Raw genomic sequence first — 14,464 nt, forward strand, 5'->3', positions numbered from 1 at the left:
AATGGTCATCACTCACCTGCTATGCGAAGACTCATGAATGCTTTGGGTGGAATTCTTCCGCTCAGTTCCTTAAGAATTACAAAAGCTGGGAGCTTGTTTCCACTTGCGCATGCTGCCAATGCAACCGTGAAGCCCCTCCGGGCGCAACTAGTGTTCGCTGTTCGCACAGTGCTCTCGTCGACCACGTTGTTCATCCTGTTTGCCGGAGAGTCCATTCTGACCATCGTCTGGTCCATATTTAAATGTTGAAGAAAGTGTACTCGTGGCGTATCCGGAGAGCGTTCACGGCAGATCGAAAAGCCTTTGCTGCCTCAGTGAAATCTTCGGGTGTCTTCTGGCTTTCGTTGGTGGCATGGCGCATTGTAACGTCAAACCGCTGTTTCCATCTCTTTATGTATTGGCTGGATGCAAGAAAATTTCCCACTGCAAGCTGTGCACTATTTTAACAGCTTCATTAGAAAGAAATGTGTTACTTACAGCACGCCCTGCGCTTCTTTCTCGCTCGAGAAATTCAAACAGAGCGTCATCCACTTCTTCACTGAACACCGGCGCTCCATTGCCCAACTTTCGCCAAAGCTTGGCCTTGCCAAAGTGCTGCTGCAGCAAAGTCTCATACTTCTTCTCCCACTCACGGATCCTCTTTCTATCTAGACTGAAGTGGCGAGCTGTCGCGTGCACATTCTTTCGTTGTGGGGATGCCATTCCATGACTTCGATTTTCTTTTTCACTGTGTATGAATGCATGTCGCAAAGTCACAGCCACGTTTGGCACTGTAAAACCACAATGATAAATGGCGAGCGTCGCCAGTGTCAAGGTTGCCAGTGTCAGTGTAGGTGGCCCATTCTTGGATTGGATTTTGGATTAGACAAGAACTTAGCCAGAAGCACGGTTTGTGGCACGGTTCGGTTCGAGAGTTCCGGGACGAGTCGCCAGAGAATTGGGGGGGGGGGGGGGGGGGGGGGGGGGGGCGGTGCTTGTTCGGTAGTGCACGATAACTCGAAATTCTCAGATTATGGGAGGGGGGCGCTTGCACGGGTGGGGGCGTTTGATCGGTATTTTACGGTATGCTGATGGAACCTTGGAAAGGAGTAGCATTGGAACAGAGTTATTGCATTGTCCTGGCCCTTGTTGTTGTGCACTGTAGGAGCTCTGCTTATTGCCTTATGTACCTAAAGGTCTTCCTTTTTCACCCAACAGCAAATTCTCGACCATGACGGCAAGCCAGCGACGACATTGTACCACATCCCAAGCATTAGCAAGCCTTCGATATACCACGAGGTGTGTGTAAGTACGGTCTCTTTGATTTCTTTTCCACCAACTGCCTGCTGCCACTGCCGTCATGGCCGTGTCCTCCTGCCCCAGTCCTCCGCACCCTAAGGAACGACGCACCGCAGTGGCGCACTCTGTTCTGTGCACGCTGTCGCTCACCCGTCATCGTCGCCTGCCTGCCCTGCGTGCGTGAGTCCACTGCAGAGGATTGCTGCTGCTGCTGCTTGTCTCACTGATCTGAGGCACCTGATGCTGTGTGTCTTATATTCTTTCATTAGTTGGGCCATGTTTCTTCTTTAGTTCAGCTTGCGCTGAAAGAAAGTGAAATAGGTGGTGTCCAAAGCATAGCGTATGACGTGTCGCCACTCGTTTGTATTACAGTGGTGCAAACCACTTACAGGCCTACTAATTAAGCAATACCAGTGCAGAAGGACATGAGACAAAGGCAACACAACATGGCTCGTGTCCTGTGACTTGTGTCTCTTGTCCCATCCTGTAGTGCTGGGGTCACATAATGAAAAAACAAGCCCAATGCAGTGTGTTAGCAGAGCTAACACTTCCTCGCCTCTTAAACTGCCAAAACCAAGTAACAACTTGAGCAAGGGTACCCAAGTTAATTTTTGCCTTCTTTTGATGCTACATGCTTTAGCTTTCTTTACTTCAAGGGTGCTCTTGTTCTGAGGGTGCTGTTCAGACACCACCTATTGATCTTAGTTCATTTCAATAAGGTCTGCAGTGCTGTAGTCCAGAGTGTCGAGACTGAGTTGCCTGTTTATTTTATAGCATGATATCTGCAGCAGCTGCTATTGCGTAGATGCTTATTTCGATTTCTTCACTTCTTTTTGATGGTTGCGCCTTGCTTTCATGCTGAAAGAAAGTAAAATTGGCTTCAGTGCTGTAGTTTACCGAATGTAAAGATAGTGTTGTTTGTTTCTCTGTAGCATGGTACCTGCAGCAGCTTCAACTGTGCGGATTTGTATAAGAGGCAAGAGTAACTTACGTAGCAGTTATTTCTTTTTGACAAGCTTGTGCTCTGACTTCACTTGCAGAAACAATTCAGCATTAACTTAGAGCACGAGTTTGAAAATGGAGACAGCAGGAATCAAGACGCACAAATATTTTGTTCAGCTTTGTTCACACAGGATTTATTCAGTTTTTGGTGTACAGTAAACTAAAGTCATGGTAGGTATTACTTAATAGACCAGTGTTTCAGCTGCTAACTGTTAAAAATAGATGACATTCGATAATGTAAACATTGTTTATCACGTTAAATGCGAGGTGTCTAGTTTTCTTGCAAATTATAAGTACAGTGGAACCTCGATTATACGTCCCCCGGTCATGCGATGATCCGCATTTTACGATGGATTGGTTTGGTCCCGGCAAAACGCCCATAGAAATGATGTATTAAAAACCTCGATTATATGATGCAGTTCTACGCCGACCCCACCTTGTACGACGCCTCTCTCGGTACCGTCCATGAAAAAAAAAAAAAAGAAACGAGAAGAGCCCTTAGCAGATGCAGGCTGGTGTGTGAGCACACTGCAGCCGGCTGATAGCGGGTGTGCAATATCGTATTTACCCGAATGTAACGGAACCGCCATTGTAACGCGAGGGGCAACTTTCCAGTCACGCGAAATAATAAAAATAAAACCGTTAATGTAACACGAGATGAACGGGAAAAGAAATGGTACCTTTATTCAAGGAATCGCAATTCGGAAACTTGTTCTCTTGGCTCATCATCGTCGTCTGAAGAGGATACGGAGCTTTCCTTGGGCGGTGTTCTAGGGCGATCACTTTCGTAGATAGTTTCACTTATGCGAAACTTCGTGTGACTCGGCACTGAAAGCGTTCTCACTAGTGTTTCTGGCGCTGTCCTAAGCACGCTATCAGCGCCAAGAGCGCTGTCAGCCGTATACTTCGAGAGGTTTGGTGCAGGGACGAATAGAGTCTCGCAAAAGGGATCGCCCCAGAATCAAGTCATCTTCCGTGCCGTCGAGCTTGTTTGAGACCGTACAAAAGACCGTACAAACATTTCGTTCGGGGTCAGTACCAGGCCACTTCAAGTTCCACAGAACCTTTCCGACTGGCCTTGCATTTATAAAGAGGGCCTACCGCTGGTCCCGCCATCCGCAAATCGTCGACTCGTTGACGTCGAGACTGTGAGCCGTGGCACCTTCCCAGCTCCTCGGCCATCAAAATTGCTCGTTCCGCGAAGCTGTTGTCATACTGATTGCGCTGCGTCGCCATAACGTCGCGAATGAACGGAGTGAAACCGCAAAAGGCCGCAGGTTATTGTGGCATCGTAACCAGTCGCAAGCACAGCGAAAACAGTGTCGATTCCAATAAAAAACAAGTTACGACTTCCGTCGACTTGTATATGGATTGGATCGAGACTTAAAGTCACAGGTTGCCAATGTATTGCTAGAAATCGAGGGATTTAGAGCATTTGTTTTAAAATGGCCAATTTTGCTGTTATTCGACTGTAATGCGAGGGTTGAGTTAAAGCAACGAAAAACATGAAAAATATGCGCGTTTTAATCAATAAATACAGTAATTTCTTTATACTAATTTAATCTACCTTCCTTGGAGCAGTGCAGATTCGTGCCGAGGGCTTATTCAGGCGGTCTGTACCCATTTTTTCGGCAAGACAGCGCCACTCCCTATATTCCTAGTTTTTCGATTATACGACCCTTGGATTATATGACAGTTTTGGGTGGTCCCCTGAAAGTCGTTTAATCGGGGTTCCACTGTAAGCCTTTTCTACTAGTATATGTCAGCAAAACATGTTATCTTGCTCCAGATCAACTAAGAAAGCATCCATTCCTGTCCATGAAGAAAGTGGGTTTTTATGTATCTGCAACGAAATTTGCCATGATCGTAAAGTTATGTTTGATAACAACCTTGACCCCACAACTGCGACTCAGTGTCGTTGGCATTGTGCTTCTGAATGTAAGGTCATTGGTTTGATCTTCAGCCACAGTGGCTGTGTTCTGATGGGGGCAAAACATTAAAATGCTTGCGTGCCAAGCTTTGGGTACACCTGAGGCGGTGACCACATCAATCCGTAACCATTGACTGTTGGGCCAGTTAGTGCATCATTTGTTGTTGAGCGAAATAATGGCAGAAGGAAATGATGTGGACAGGACCCTCCACTATGGCATCTGTTGCTCATAGGCCCCTGTGTTAATCTCGGACAATAATTGGAATCGGTCAGTCGTAACAGAGTTTTAGTATACCAATTACCTTTACTGTCACTATCTTGGTCTTTGCACATGCTAGCTAATCTGTGCTGTGTGCTTTTGCATCTGGCAGGAGTAATACCGACTGAGAATTAGCTAGCATGTGTGAAACTGGCAGGCTGAGGCTGTGGGAGTGCACTACAACTGCCTGGTGTGCAGCATTGATTGATTTCCCGCCAGGGATGATGTACAATTTAAAGCGTTTCCGACATAAAGGTACATTGCACACAATGCTAAAGCAAGTACAGCGGAAAATTGCAAAAGTTGTTGTGTAGCACAAATGAAGTGCAAAGGCTTCAGGAATGTCAATAAGCAAGAGCAGTAAACTGAAAATGTGGAAGCAGATATTATAAGTAGTGGTTTCTTAAGCTTGTCAATAAAAAATTACCATGGACAGTTGTTTTCCTCCAGGCACGTCGGCTGTTTATTGAGCAGCTGATTCGGACACTTGGGACGACATGTATGCAAATTTCTACAAGGGTGTTTGTGGTGTGTTTGTAATCAGCTATTGCACCAACGTGAATGTTACCTTTTATGTCTACGTGATGGCATGCATGTTGCACAGAAGTGTTTTTCGAGTGTGTGTTGTCAAGTTTAACATACCCCGGTACATCCTTTCATTCTTTGTGTGTTGTTCTTGGAGTTTTGCTCTGGAAATCTTGCTAAGCAAAGGGAAAGCAAAACAGAAAGGTGTTCGTCTTTCTTGTTTTTGTGTGAAACTTGTTTTCATGTTGAAAATAGAGTATTTATCTTATATCAATTAAAGGTGCCATGCGATCCATGTTGGGAACATTTCACAGGTCATAGCAATAAAGCACTTTCTAATAAACATCACAAAAAGCCTTGTACCTTCGCACCCGCCTTAGTTTGAGACAAATGTAGTTCCTTTCAGGAAAAAGCAGTCGCATGTACCAATAAGGGCTAGCTAGCTATGAAGGTTAAAAATATATATATACTATAGATTATGTATAAGTTTAGTTTTGTTGCTTAGAAGAATACAGTTGAACCTCAGTATAATGAAGATGGAGATAACATTATTGGATATAACAAAGCAAACTAATATGTTTCTCACCGATACCAGCATGTAACAAACATATGCTTCTATAGAATATTGAATATAACTATGTTCTTATCTTGGTTGTGGCTTCATTACATAACAAGTTTTGACTACCTAGCCTTATGTTTTGAGGAAAGATGAATACAACCTAACGTGAAATGTCCTGCTAAGGCTTTTCTAGTGCTTTCGAACTGTTAAGTGTGAGAAGGCATTACCCAGAAATTGCCGTGAAAGGTCACAAAGGTTTATGCATGTGCGTTATTATTCGTGCAGTGTACTGTACTGCTTTCTCATAGAAAATGAAATTCCTGTTAAGGATAAAAAGTGAATAACTTCCTGTGCTTTCTCCCACATAAATGAGGACTTTAGTTGATCATGATCATGATCAGTTGAGCATGAGGACATTTCATCACAGATGTGGACCAAACACAATGCTGTTTGGTGTAACTTTGGATGTTTTTGATGTCCTATAAAAAGCCAGTTTTAAGGTGACAAAGTGTTACTGTATGAAGGAAATGACAATGTCTATTTGTTCTTTCCATTTTTGCCCAACACTGCATAGTTTTTTTGCATTGCTGTCTGAAGCCAAGCACAGTGCAGTCCTTGCTGTACAGTTTGCTTTTCTATACACTCAATCATAACAAAACTAGAAGGTGTGCACAACTTGCGACCCTCTTATTGGCTGTGAAGCCCAAAGTTTTATAGGTGCCAGTTATTTGTCAGACAGGGAAAACAGACTAGGAATTGAGATCTTGTACTTCTTTTTGAAAACTGGAACTCTTAACTGGGTTGGTTGGTATAAAGGTAAACCTAGACATAACAGTGTCGGTAAGATCAGCACTTTACTTCTTTATATTTGGTATATTAAAATACACCGTTTTATGAAAATAAGGAGTTGCTGATAGATTTTTCTCACATGGAAGGAGCTATCCATATTTTCGTGGATAGCGCAAACGGTGACTGCTTATGAACTGAGGGGTTGATGGGCGGAATAGATAGTTTTAGGGCTTTCACTATAACGACCTTTCAGAATAACGAATGATTTTCGTTGGTTCCTCATGATTCGTTATATCGGGATTTGACTGTATTAAGCTTCTACATGTATGGTGTTTTATAGACAAGAAGTTATAAAAAGTTACCCGTCGTGGTTGCTTAGTGGTTGTGGTGTTGGGCTGCTAAGCACGAGGTCGCGGAATCGAATCCCGGCCACGGCGGCCGCATTTCGATGGGGGAAAAATGCGAAAATACCCGTGTACTTAGATTTAGGTGCACGTTAAAGAACCCCAGTTGGTCGAAATTCCCCCACTATGGCGTGCCTCATAATCAGATCATGGTTTTGGCACGTAAAACCCCATAATTTAATTAATTAATTTTAAGTTATAAAAAGTTAAATTTTGTTATATTGATTATTTCATAATATTGCAGTTTGTTATATCGAGGTTTAACTGTATTTGCTGATGAACTTCAGAAGTAACCTCATTTCTAATTTGAGCACCCTGTGGTTTGTCCATGCTTGTCTTTTGTGCCAAACAGTGGTGACTGCAAACTACAACGATGATGATAAAGCTATAGGACAGAACTGGCACTCCTTTGTGCTGTCTCTGCATTGTCTTTATCTCAGTTTGTGTTCGCCACTCACTTATCTGTATGTATACCAACATGGCCAAGGATGCGGGCTGCTAATACAGATGTTGAGTGGAAACTTTTCATCAATACCAATGTTGCTGGCCATGATCCTTGCCTGTGCAGCCCATATCGCTGCCGCAGCCCCAGCTGACTGAAAACATGCTGTCCAAGCTGGAGCACGGAGACCAGAAAGTCACGCAGGGCCCATATCCTGCCATTGATTCACTCAGTGCGAGCAACAGGTGAGAAGTGACACTTCAGCTTTCTAACTTGACTGAGCGTGCTAGTTTCTCGTAGCCAGCAGTCACTGCATCAAAAGTATTATCTGTGGTGTTACCTCCATTACAAAGGACGGCAGTTTCGAAAGAGGCCTTCCGTATTGGCTCGGCGCTTGTGGCATTGTGCTGCTGACCACGGGATCGTGGGCTCGATACCCAGCCATGGCGGCAGCATTCTGATGAGGCCAAAGTACAAAAACGCTTGTGTACCATGCTTTAGGTGCACATTAAGGAACAGCAGGTGGTCGAAAGTAATCTGGAAACCCCCCAGTATAGTGTCACTCATAGTCCTGTGTGCTGCTTCGAGTCGCTAAATCCCATAACTTTATTTCATTTGGATGGGTCAAAGCAGTCCCGTCCCTTGTGCTGGAAGTAACACCATTTCTGATCGGCTCTCCCAGCAGTAGTAAGTTCTTGCCTTTGTTGCCTGTGTTGTGGTTTCATGTAACACATACCCTTATTGCATTTATTTAATTTTATCTTCTGCACGTCTTCTATAGAACTAATATGGTAGAGTTTCATATCAGAACATAGTGAATTCTGCAGATGCTGCAACGTTTGCTATTTGAATACTTTACTGCTAAAGGCACCTGTTTAGTCATGGTGGTTATGGAAATCTGAATACTAGTATCCGTCATGTTTACTCTGTTGTAAGGGTAAGAAAAAAAATATGGGCGGGGATTTTTAAATGTTGAAGGTAAGGGCAGGCAGCCTTGCAGTCAAAGTTATGGGGCTTCCAGATGCATCTACAGGATGGCTCTGATTTTCATGAGTGTCGTCTAGCAACCACGCAAGTTTATTTACCATGTTCTAGAATGTTGTAGAGCCCCTTTAAGGCTCGGACAGTTTCTTCTTCTTCCTTTTGACTGAACATTTTATTATTATTTTTTAGGCTGAAAGTGGCTATGGTCCTGATGCGTGTCTACAACCAGTCCATCAGTACCATGCCTCAGGCATCCAGGGCCTCATTTTGCAAGATGTGCTCAAGGTCAGTGTGATCACCAGCGAACAAAGGCCACTGTGCCTGTTACACATCTTAGGTACCACTGGTTCACCCTTTGCAGGTCTAAACTCGTAGTATAGTAAGTATAGGCAGGGCCAAACACATTTTTATTGAAAAAGGAAGCAGAGACCAGGGGTTTGTTTGTTTTATTTTTTAATGTGAGCCCTATTGTTATCTTCATTGCCAACCCCCTTACAAGGTTTAGCAGCAATGTGTGCTTAGTTCAGAATTTGCAGCCTTACAGTCAGTCTTTTGTTGATCAATTCATTTATTAATTAGTTTATTGAGTAATGTATGATAGGTTGTACCATATTTAGACTACAGAAATTTAAATGAGAAAAAAAAAATACTATTGTAGAGGTTAAGAGTTGGCGACGAAAGATACGGTTTCATGCCCCATTGACAATATCTTTACATCGGCGGTATGAAGCGAAGCCAGCCACGATTTCGCGTGTACTCCAACCCCGCAGCTGATAAGTGTCATCCACAGTGCTATCTTGAAAATCATCGGCAGTGGGGAGCGAATGCTTTATCTGCCTCTAGCTTCAACGTGTCTCTGTAACTCAAGATTACGCAACCTCCAGCACTAAATGTGCGGGAAGACAGCATACGATGCCACGCCATCTCAACTCGTCCAGTCTCTTCACATGCGGCAGATTACCTCTAAAACAGGGTGCACGGGCTGTGTGTGTGCTCGGCCATGCTGAAAACCATGTGCAGCCACAGCCATGTTAAAAAACCTGCCCCTCACTATACCCCCCACCCTAGCGCACGCCTAATCGCGTTACCGTGAGCTTGCTCCCCTCCCCCTTTCCCCTTGCTTGCATGAGAATACGGTGCTCATTCAGTCACCATCCTTCTCAGCTCACCCTCGCACACCTTCACTGGAGCCTAAAGCATACAGTGTATGGGGCCCGATAGGATCTTATTGTACTTCGATTTTATGCGAAACATGGTGGTGCTTCACTTCGATGATCGCTCTCAGTCGTGATGTGCGGGATTTGAGAGGTGCATTCACAAGCAGCCGCGTGTAATTGTACCATCTGTGTTTGTGGTAGTTTTCATTTATTGCAACAGTATTTCTTCGCGGTGGGAGTGAAATTTTTTTATATGGAAATTGTGTAAAAACGCACTTAATTATATTGAGGTTCAAAGTAATGCTGGTCTATGGACGGGAAGTTATGAAAAGTTAAATACTTTTTTATAACTTGAAGTTCATTACATTGAAGTTTAACTGTGCCAAAAAGTGTAATTGCATGTAATTTGTTACGTACATGTCTGATGACAATGCAACAGAAGTAGAGACGGGTCAATCAAATCCAAATACTAGTAAGTATCGTACATTGAATCGAATATCAAATAGCCAAGCCCAGATGCATATACAGTTAAACCTGCTTATAATGAACCTCCATATAACGAATTCCTGGATGTAATGAAGTTTTTCTATTCCCCGTTATTACTCCATAGAAGCACATGTATTTGAGACCTCTACGTAACGAAGTGGCAGCGGGAGACCCCCTCGAAATAACGAATTTCCCCGCCGACAACCTAGAGATTTCGCCCCAAATTTTGTCATTTTAGCGCGAGCAGCAACCGGAAGCACCTTCTCCGCTGCGACGGAATGCGAAGAGGCGGCATCGCGCTTGGCGCGCTCGAATTCACAGCGACTGCGAGGCGAGAGCAAGCGCTCATGTGCGCGCATGCGAGTGTGCGCGAGGCAGGCCTGCATCCCTCGACCCGGCGATCTTGCCGCCGCGGGCGTGACCTTTCCTCCTCCCTTCATTCAAACCTAATCCTGCCGCTTGCTGCAGCTGGCCTAGCCTGCCAAGCCGGCACTCTCCTTTTCCAGTTGATGATCCTAGCTCCCGTAGCTTCGACCATGTGCTGTAGTACGTGTGCTTAGGCATTAGTCTACCAATTTAGTTAAACAGCGAATGTTTACAAGTTTATATGGCTGATAAAACTACTATCCTTACTTCGTATAGCTGTCTGCTAATTTGCTGTCCCAATCAATGCTTCGCCTTTCGGGCGAAACTGGGACTTTTTTGTTCATCGCAACTTTAGTGTATTGGGAGTAAATCTTGAGCAATAGTTGTATTTCTGTATGAAAGCATGAGGTGCGCAGTACTGTAAAGGAGTTTTTTTCCTCTCTTTTGGTCACGGAAAATGGGTGCGCGTTACAATCGAGGGCGTGTTAGAATCAAGTAAATACGGTAAGCGTTTCTTTTTCGAATTTTCATGCCGAACCTGCATTTAACGAAATCCTCTTTATAACGAAGTTTTCGGGAATTTGTCAATTTCGTTATATCCAGGTTTAACTGTACTTAGAGCAAGAGTATTTATTTCGGCAAAGTTAGGTACCACGCCTGTGCTGAATATTACAAAAATGGGAGCTAAATATCAGAGACAAAGGGTCAGTCTTAAACACAACATCACTAATTGTCATTAAGGAACTGCACGAATAGCCTCTCAACATCTTTATAGACTGGTTACAAACAAGCTTTCCAAGAATGAATGACTGCTGTAAGGAACGGCACTTTCCAAAAAGGCTAAATAAATGGTTTCTGAAAGAAAGGTAGGACTTTGCGGAACAAGAAAAAGAAAATTGCTGGATGACTATTGTGCCATAAACAAAAAACAAAAAGGGCTCGTTGCAAGGAAAACGTGATTGGTCATAGCTTAAAAAATAGAAATGCTACATGACAAAGGATCAGTCTTAAACACAACATCACTAATTGCATTTAAGACTTCATGAGCACCATATTCCCTCACGAGCAAAGGGAAAGGGAGGAGGGGAGCGACCTCATGGTAACGCGATTAAGTGCACACGAGGGCGGGGGGGATTAATGTAGGGCAGGGTGGCGTGAATCTTTTTTTTAGACTGGCCATGGATGCGCATGCTTTCAGCGTGGCCGAGTGCATATGCAGCCCATGCACGCTTTTTTATAGCTAAAAACATTAAATGACAGAACACAAGCAAAACTCCGTAGGTTGTCATGTGGGCTTCTGCTGCAAAACCGAAAACTTCTGTCGTTGCTTCCCATCCGATAATGTTGTGATGCTTTGTTTAGGAGACGGAGCACAGTAACAATACCTTAACCGTCAGTTGTTGCAAAATATTTGGTTAGTTTTGATATTCAAAAATACCGAATATAGTTTCTTTTCGAATACGATTAAGTTAGTGTGTAATGTTTGAGTCATACCGAAACTTTCAATATTTGCCCACCCCTAAACCAGAAGACAAAAGAAACGAATGCGCAACTGAGTTGTCAGTCATTATACTAAAACATTGTGCTTTTTTTCTGGTGAATAACAATAAAAAAAAAAACAGTCAGGACATTTGGCCGTCCCGGCTAGGTCAAGCCGGACTCGTGACTTTTACTTTGAAAGTAGGGACTGCCCCATTTATTTCATGCTGGCTGGCAACCCTTGTACAATTGTGAATATACTGCTTTGATGGGTGTTCTAGCACGCAGTTCTTGACTTGTAGGTTTGGGTCTCAAGGAAACGTTAATCGCAAGTGCAAAATAACAGCATAACTCGTCTTCTGTGTTGTCGCAGAGGTCGTCTGACAGCGTATGACTGCTGTTTATAACAGCTGTCTGTTTAATTAGATTTTACACCATTAAGCTTTCGTGCATAACATGTCAGTAAAACATGTAGCCCTGTCTGAAGCTTTGTCTAATGCTCTCCTTCCCAAACTACGCAGGGTAGTGATGTCCAATTTGATTTTACACAGTTAAGCTTTTATGCATAACATGGCAGTAAAACATGCTATGTAGCCCTGTCTAAAGCACTGTCAAATGCTCTCCTTCCCAAAACTGCACAGGGTGGTGAACCAAGGGACGTTAGAAACTGTTCGACGGATGTCCTTCGACAGCAGCTTGCCAGCCAGCTTTGCACCACGTGTCAACTTGAATTCGGAGATCCTCCTGGAAATGCTGCAAGCTATATACTACTCTATGTAAGCCAACCGGTTCAGCCTACTCGGTATCTCTATCATCTTGGTGGATCAGCTGGTGAACAATGGACAAGAGAGAGGGAGAACGCAAGGGTGACACTGATCCCTTTTCCTCTTTGTCTGTTGTCTTCTAGCTGGCACACCAAGATAAATGTGCACTAACTAGCACAACTGTTCATATTGCTCCATTATTGTTACGGCACACTTGTTGAAAAAGCGGAAGCATAATCCTGCGGGCCGGAAGAAGAGAAGTACAAGTGCTCTCTGAATTGGCACTAACTATGGATCTTTTGAAAATAAATGCTTCTCATTAGCATAACTATTGTATTCCACACCATCACCAAAATTGCTCTTGTCAAATTTCTTGCAACCACATTCACTGTGTTGTAATGAGGAATTACTATATTTTTCCGCCTATAACCTGCACCTCAAATTACAACTGCCCAGCAAAAAAACAAACAAAAAAAAACAGTGCTTATAGTAATTTGCAGACATAACTGCATACAACAATGCTGAAATCTTTGTGGAAACGATCTCAATTCGTGGATTCATGACTCATTCACGTGGTATCTTCGGCCAGCGGCTCTGTTCCCCATCTTTTTGTCGACACTAATAATCTTCAGGTTCTGCTGCATTCTAAAGGACTTCCGTCGAGCGCAGTTCATTGTTATCAGAGTTCTGGTTCACCGGCTCCATACTATTCGCTAGCTACTAACCATAAAACCACCCGCCGTGGTTGCTTTGTGGCTTTGGCGTTGCACTGCTGCGCATGAACGAGGTCGTGGGATTAAATCCCGGCCTGCGCAGCTGCATTTTGTTAGGGGTAAAATGCAAAAATGCTTGTGTGACATGCATTGTGTGCACGTTAAAGAAACCCAGGTGATTCAAATTAATCCGGAGTCCCTCCCTATGATGTGCCTCATAACCATCATCCGGGTTTTGGCACATAAAACCCCAGAATTTAATGAATGAAACGTAAAACATTGGCACAAAAATACAGAAGAACAGGCGACCATGAAAGAGGGGAGAACGGAGCTTCAACGCGCAGGGGTGGTGATTCCCTAGGAGATACTGAAACTTTAAAATGACGGGGAACTTTGCCTTGAAATACGGCTTCTTGGCAGCACGTGCAGCACTGCCGTGAAGCCACATCTCAAGGCAGAATTCACACTACCGTGAAGCCAGACCTTAAGGTCTGGGTAAGGTCAGTCATTATACTAAAACATTGTGCTTTTTTTCTGGCGAACAACAATAAAAAAAACAGTCAGGACATTTGGCCGTCCCGGCTAGGTCAAGCCAGACTCGTGACTTTTACTTTGAAAGTAGGGACTGCCCCATTTATTTCATGTTGGCTGGCAACCCTTGTACAATTGTGAATATACTGCTTTGATGGGTGTCCTAGCACGCAGTTCTTGACTTGTAGGTTTGGGTCTCAAGGAAAAGTTAATCGCAATTGCAAAATAACAGCATAACTCGTCTTCTGTGTAGTCGCAGAGGTCGTCTGACAGCGTATGACTGCTGTTATAAACCTGTCTGTTTAATTAGATTTTACACCATTAAGCTTTCGTGCATAACATGTCAGTAAAACATGTAGCCCTGTTTGAAGCTTTGTCTAATGCTCTCCTTACTGTTAGACTTTACTGTTAAATTTTTAAAAATTTTTGGTGCCGGTTATACAGTACTGTAGATGTAGTATATATTTGCAACCACTAGTTAATTAGCAAACTGACTGTGCCTGGACCATTGAAACAAGACAGTAGTGCATAAGCATACCTGATAACGTTTATGATTTTATTGTAAAGCGTCCGTCTTTAAGAGCTCGTTTACGACTGTCATAGTAACACTAATAAATTTAATTTTTTACTTGTGTCCACCTCGGGGTAAAACTTGTTTTTAAAAAAATTGCAGGACAGCGTCTCCAATCGATTTCTTAGCCTCATTTTTCAGACCTGCTGGATTAATCAGAACTACCCACCATCCACTTATTTATATACTAATAGGAACCAAAATATTGTGCAAAATTTGTGCATG

General features: G+C 43.5%; 1 protein-coding gene across 1 annotated transcript in view; it reads left to right on the forward strand.

Moving 5' to 3' along the window:
* Nucleotides 1-14,464, forward strand: part of LOC119442504 (hyccin-like) — a 46,544-nt gene that overhangs the window by 15,839 nt on the left and 16,241 nt on the right. The window contains exons 6-9 of the mRNA XM_037707407.2: nt 1,198-1,278; nt 7,315-7,433; nt 8,362-8,457; nt 12,302-12,436. Coding sequence (XP_037563335.1) covers nt 1,198-1,278; nt 7,315-7,433; nt 8,362-8,457; nt 12,302-12,436 — 431 coding nt within the window. The remainder of the gene's footprint in view (nt 1-1,197; nt 1,279-7,314; nt 7,434-8,361; nt 8,458-12,301; nt 12,437-14,464) is intronic.

The sequence above is a fragment of the Dermacentor silvarum genome, chromosome 2 (assembly GCF_013339745.2).
Source record: "Dermacentor silvarum isolate Dsil-2018 chromosome 2, BIME_Dsil_1.4, whole genome shotgun sequence".
NCBI lineage: Eukaryota > Metazoa > Arthropoda > Arachnida > Ixodida > Ixodidae > Dermacentor > Dermacentor silvarum.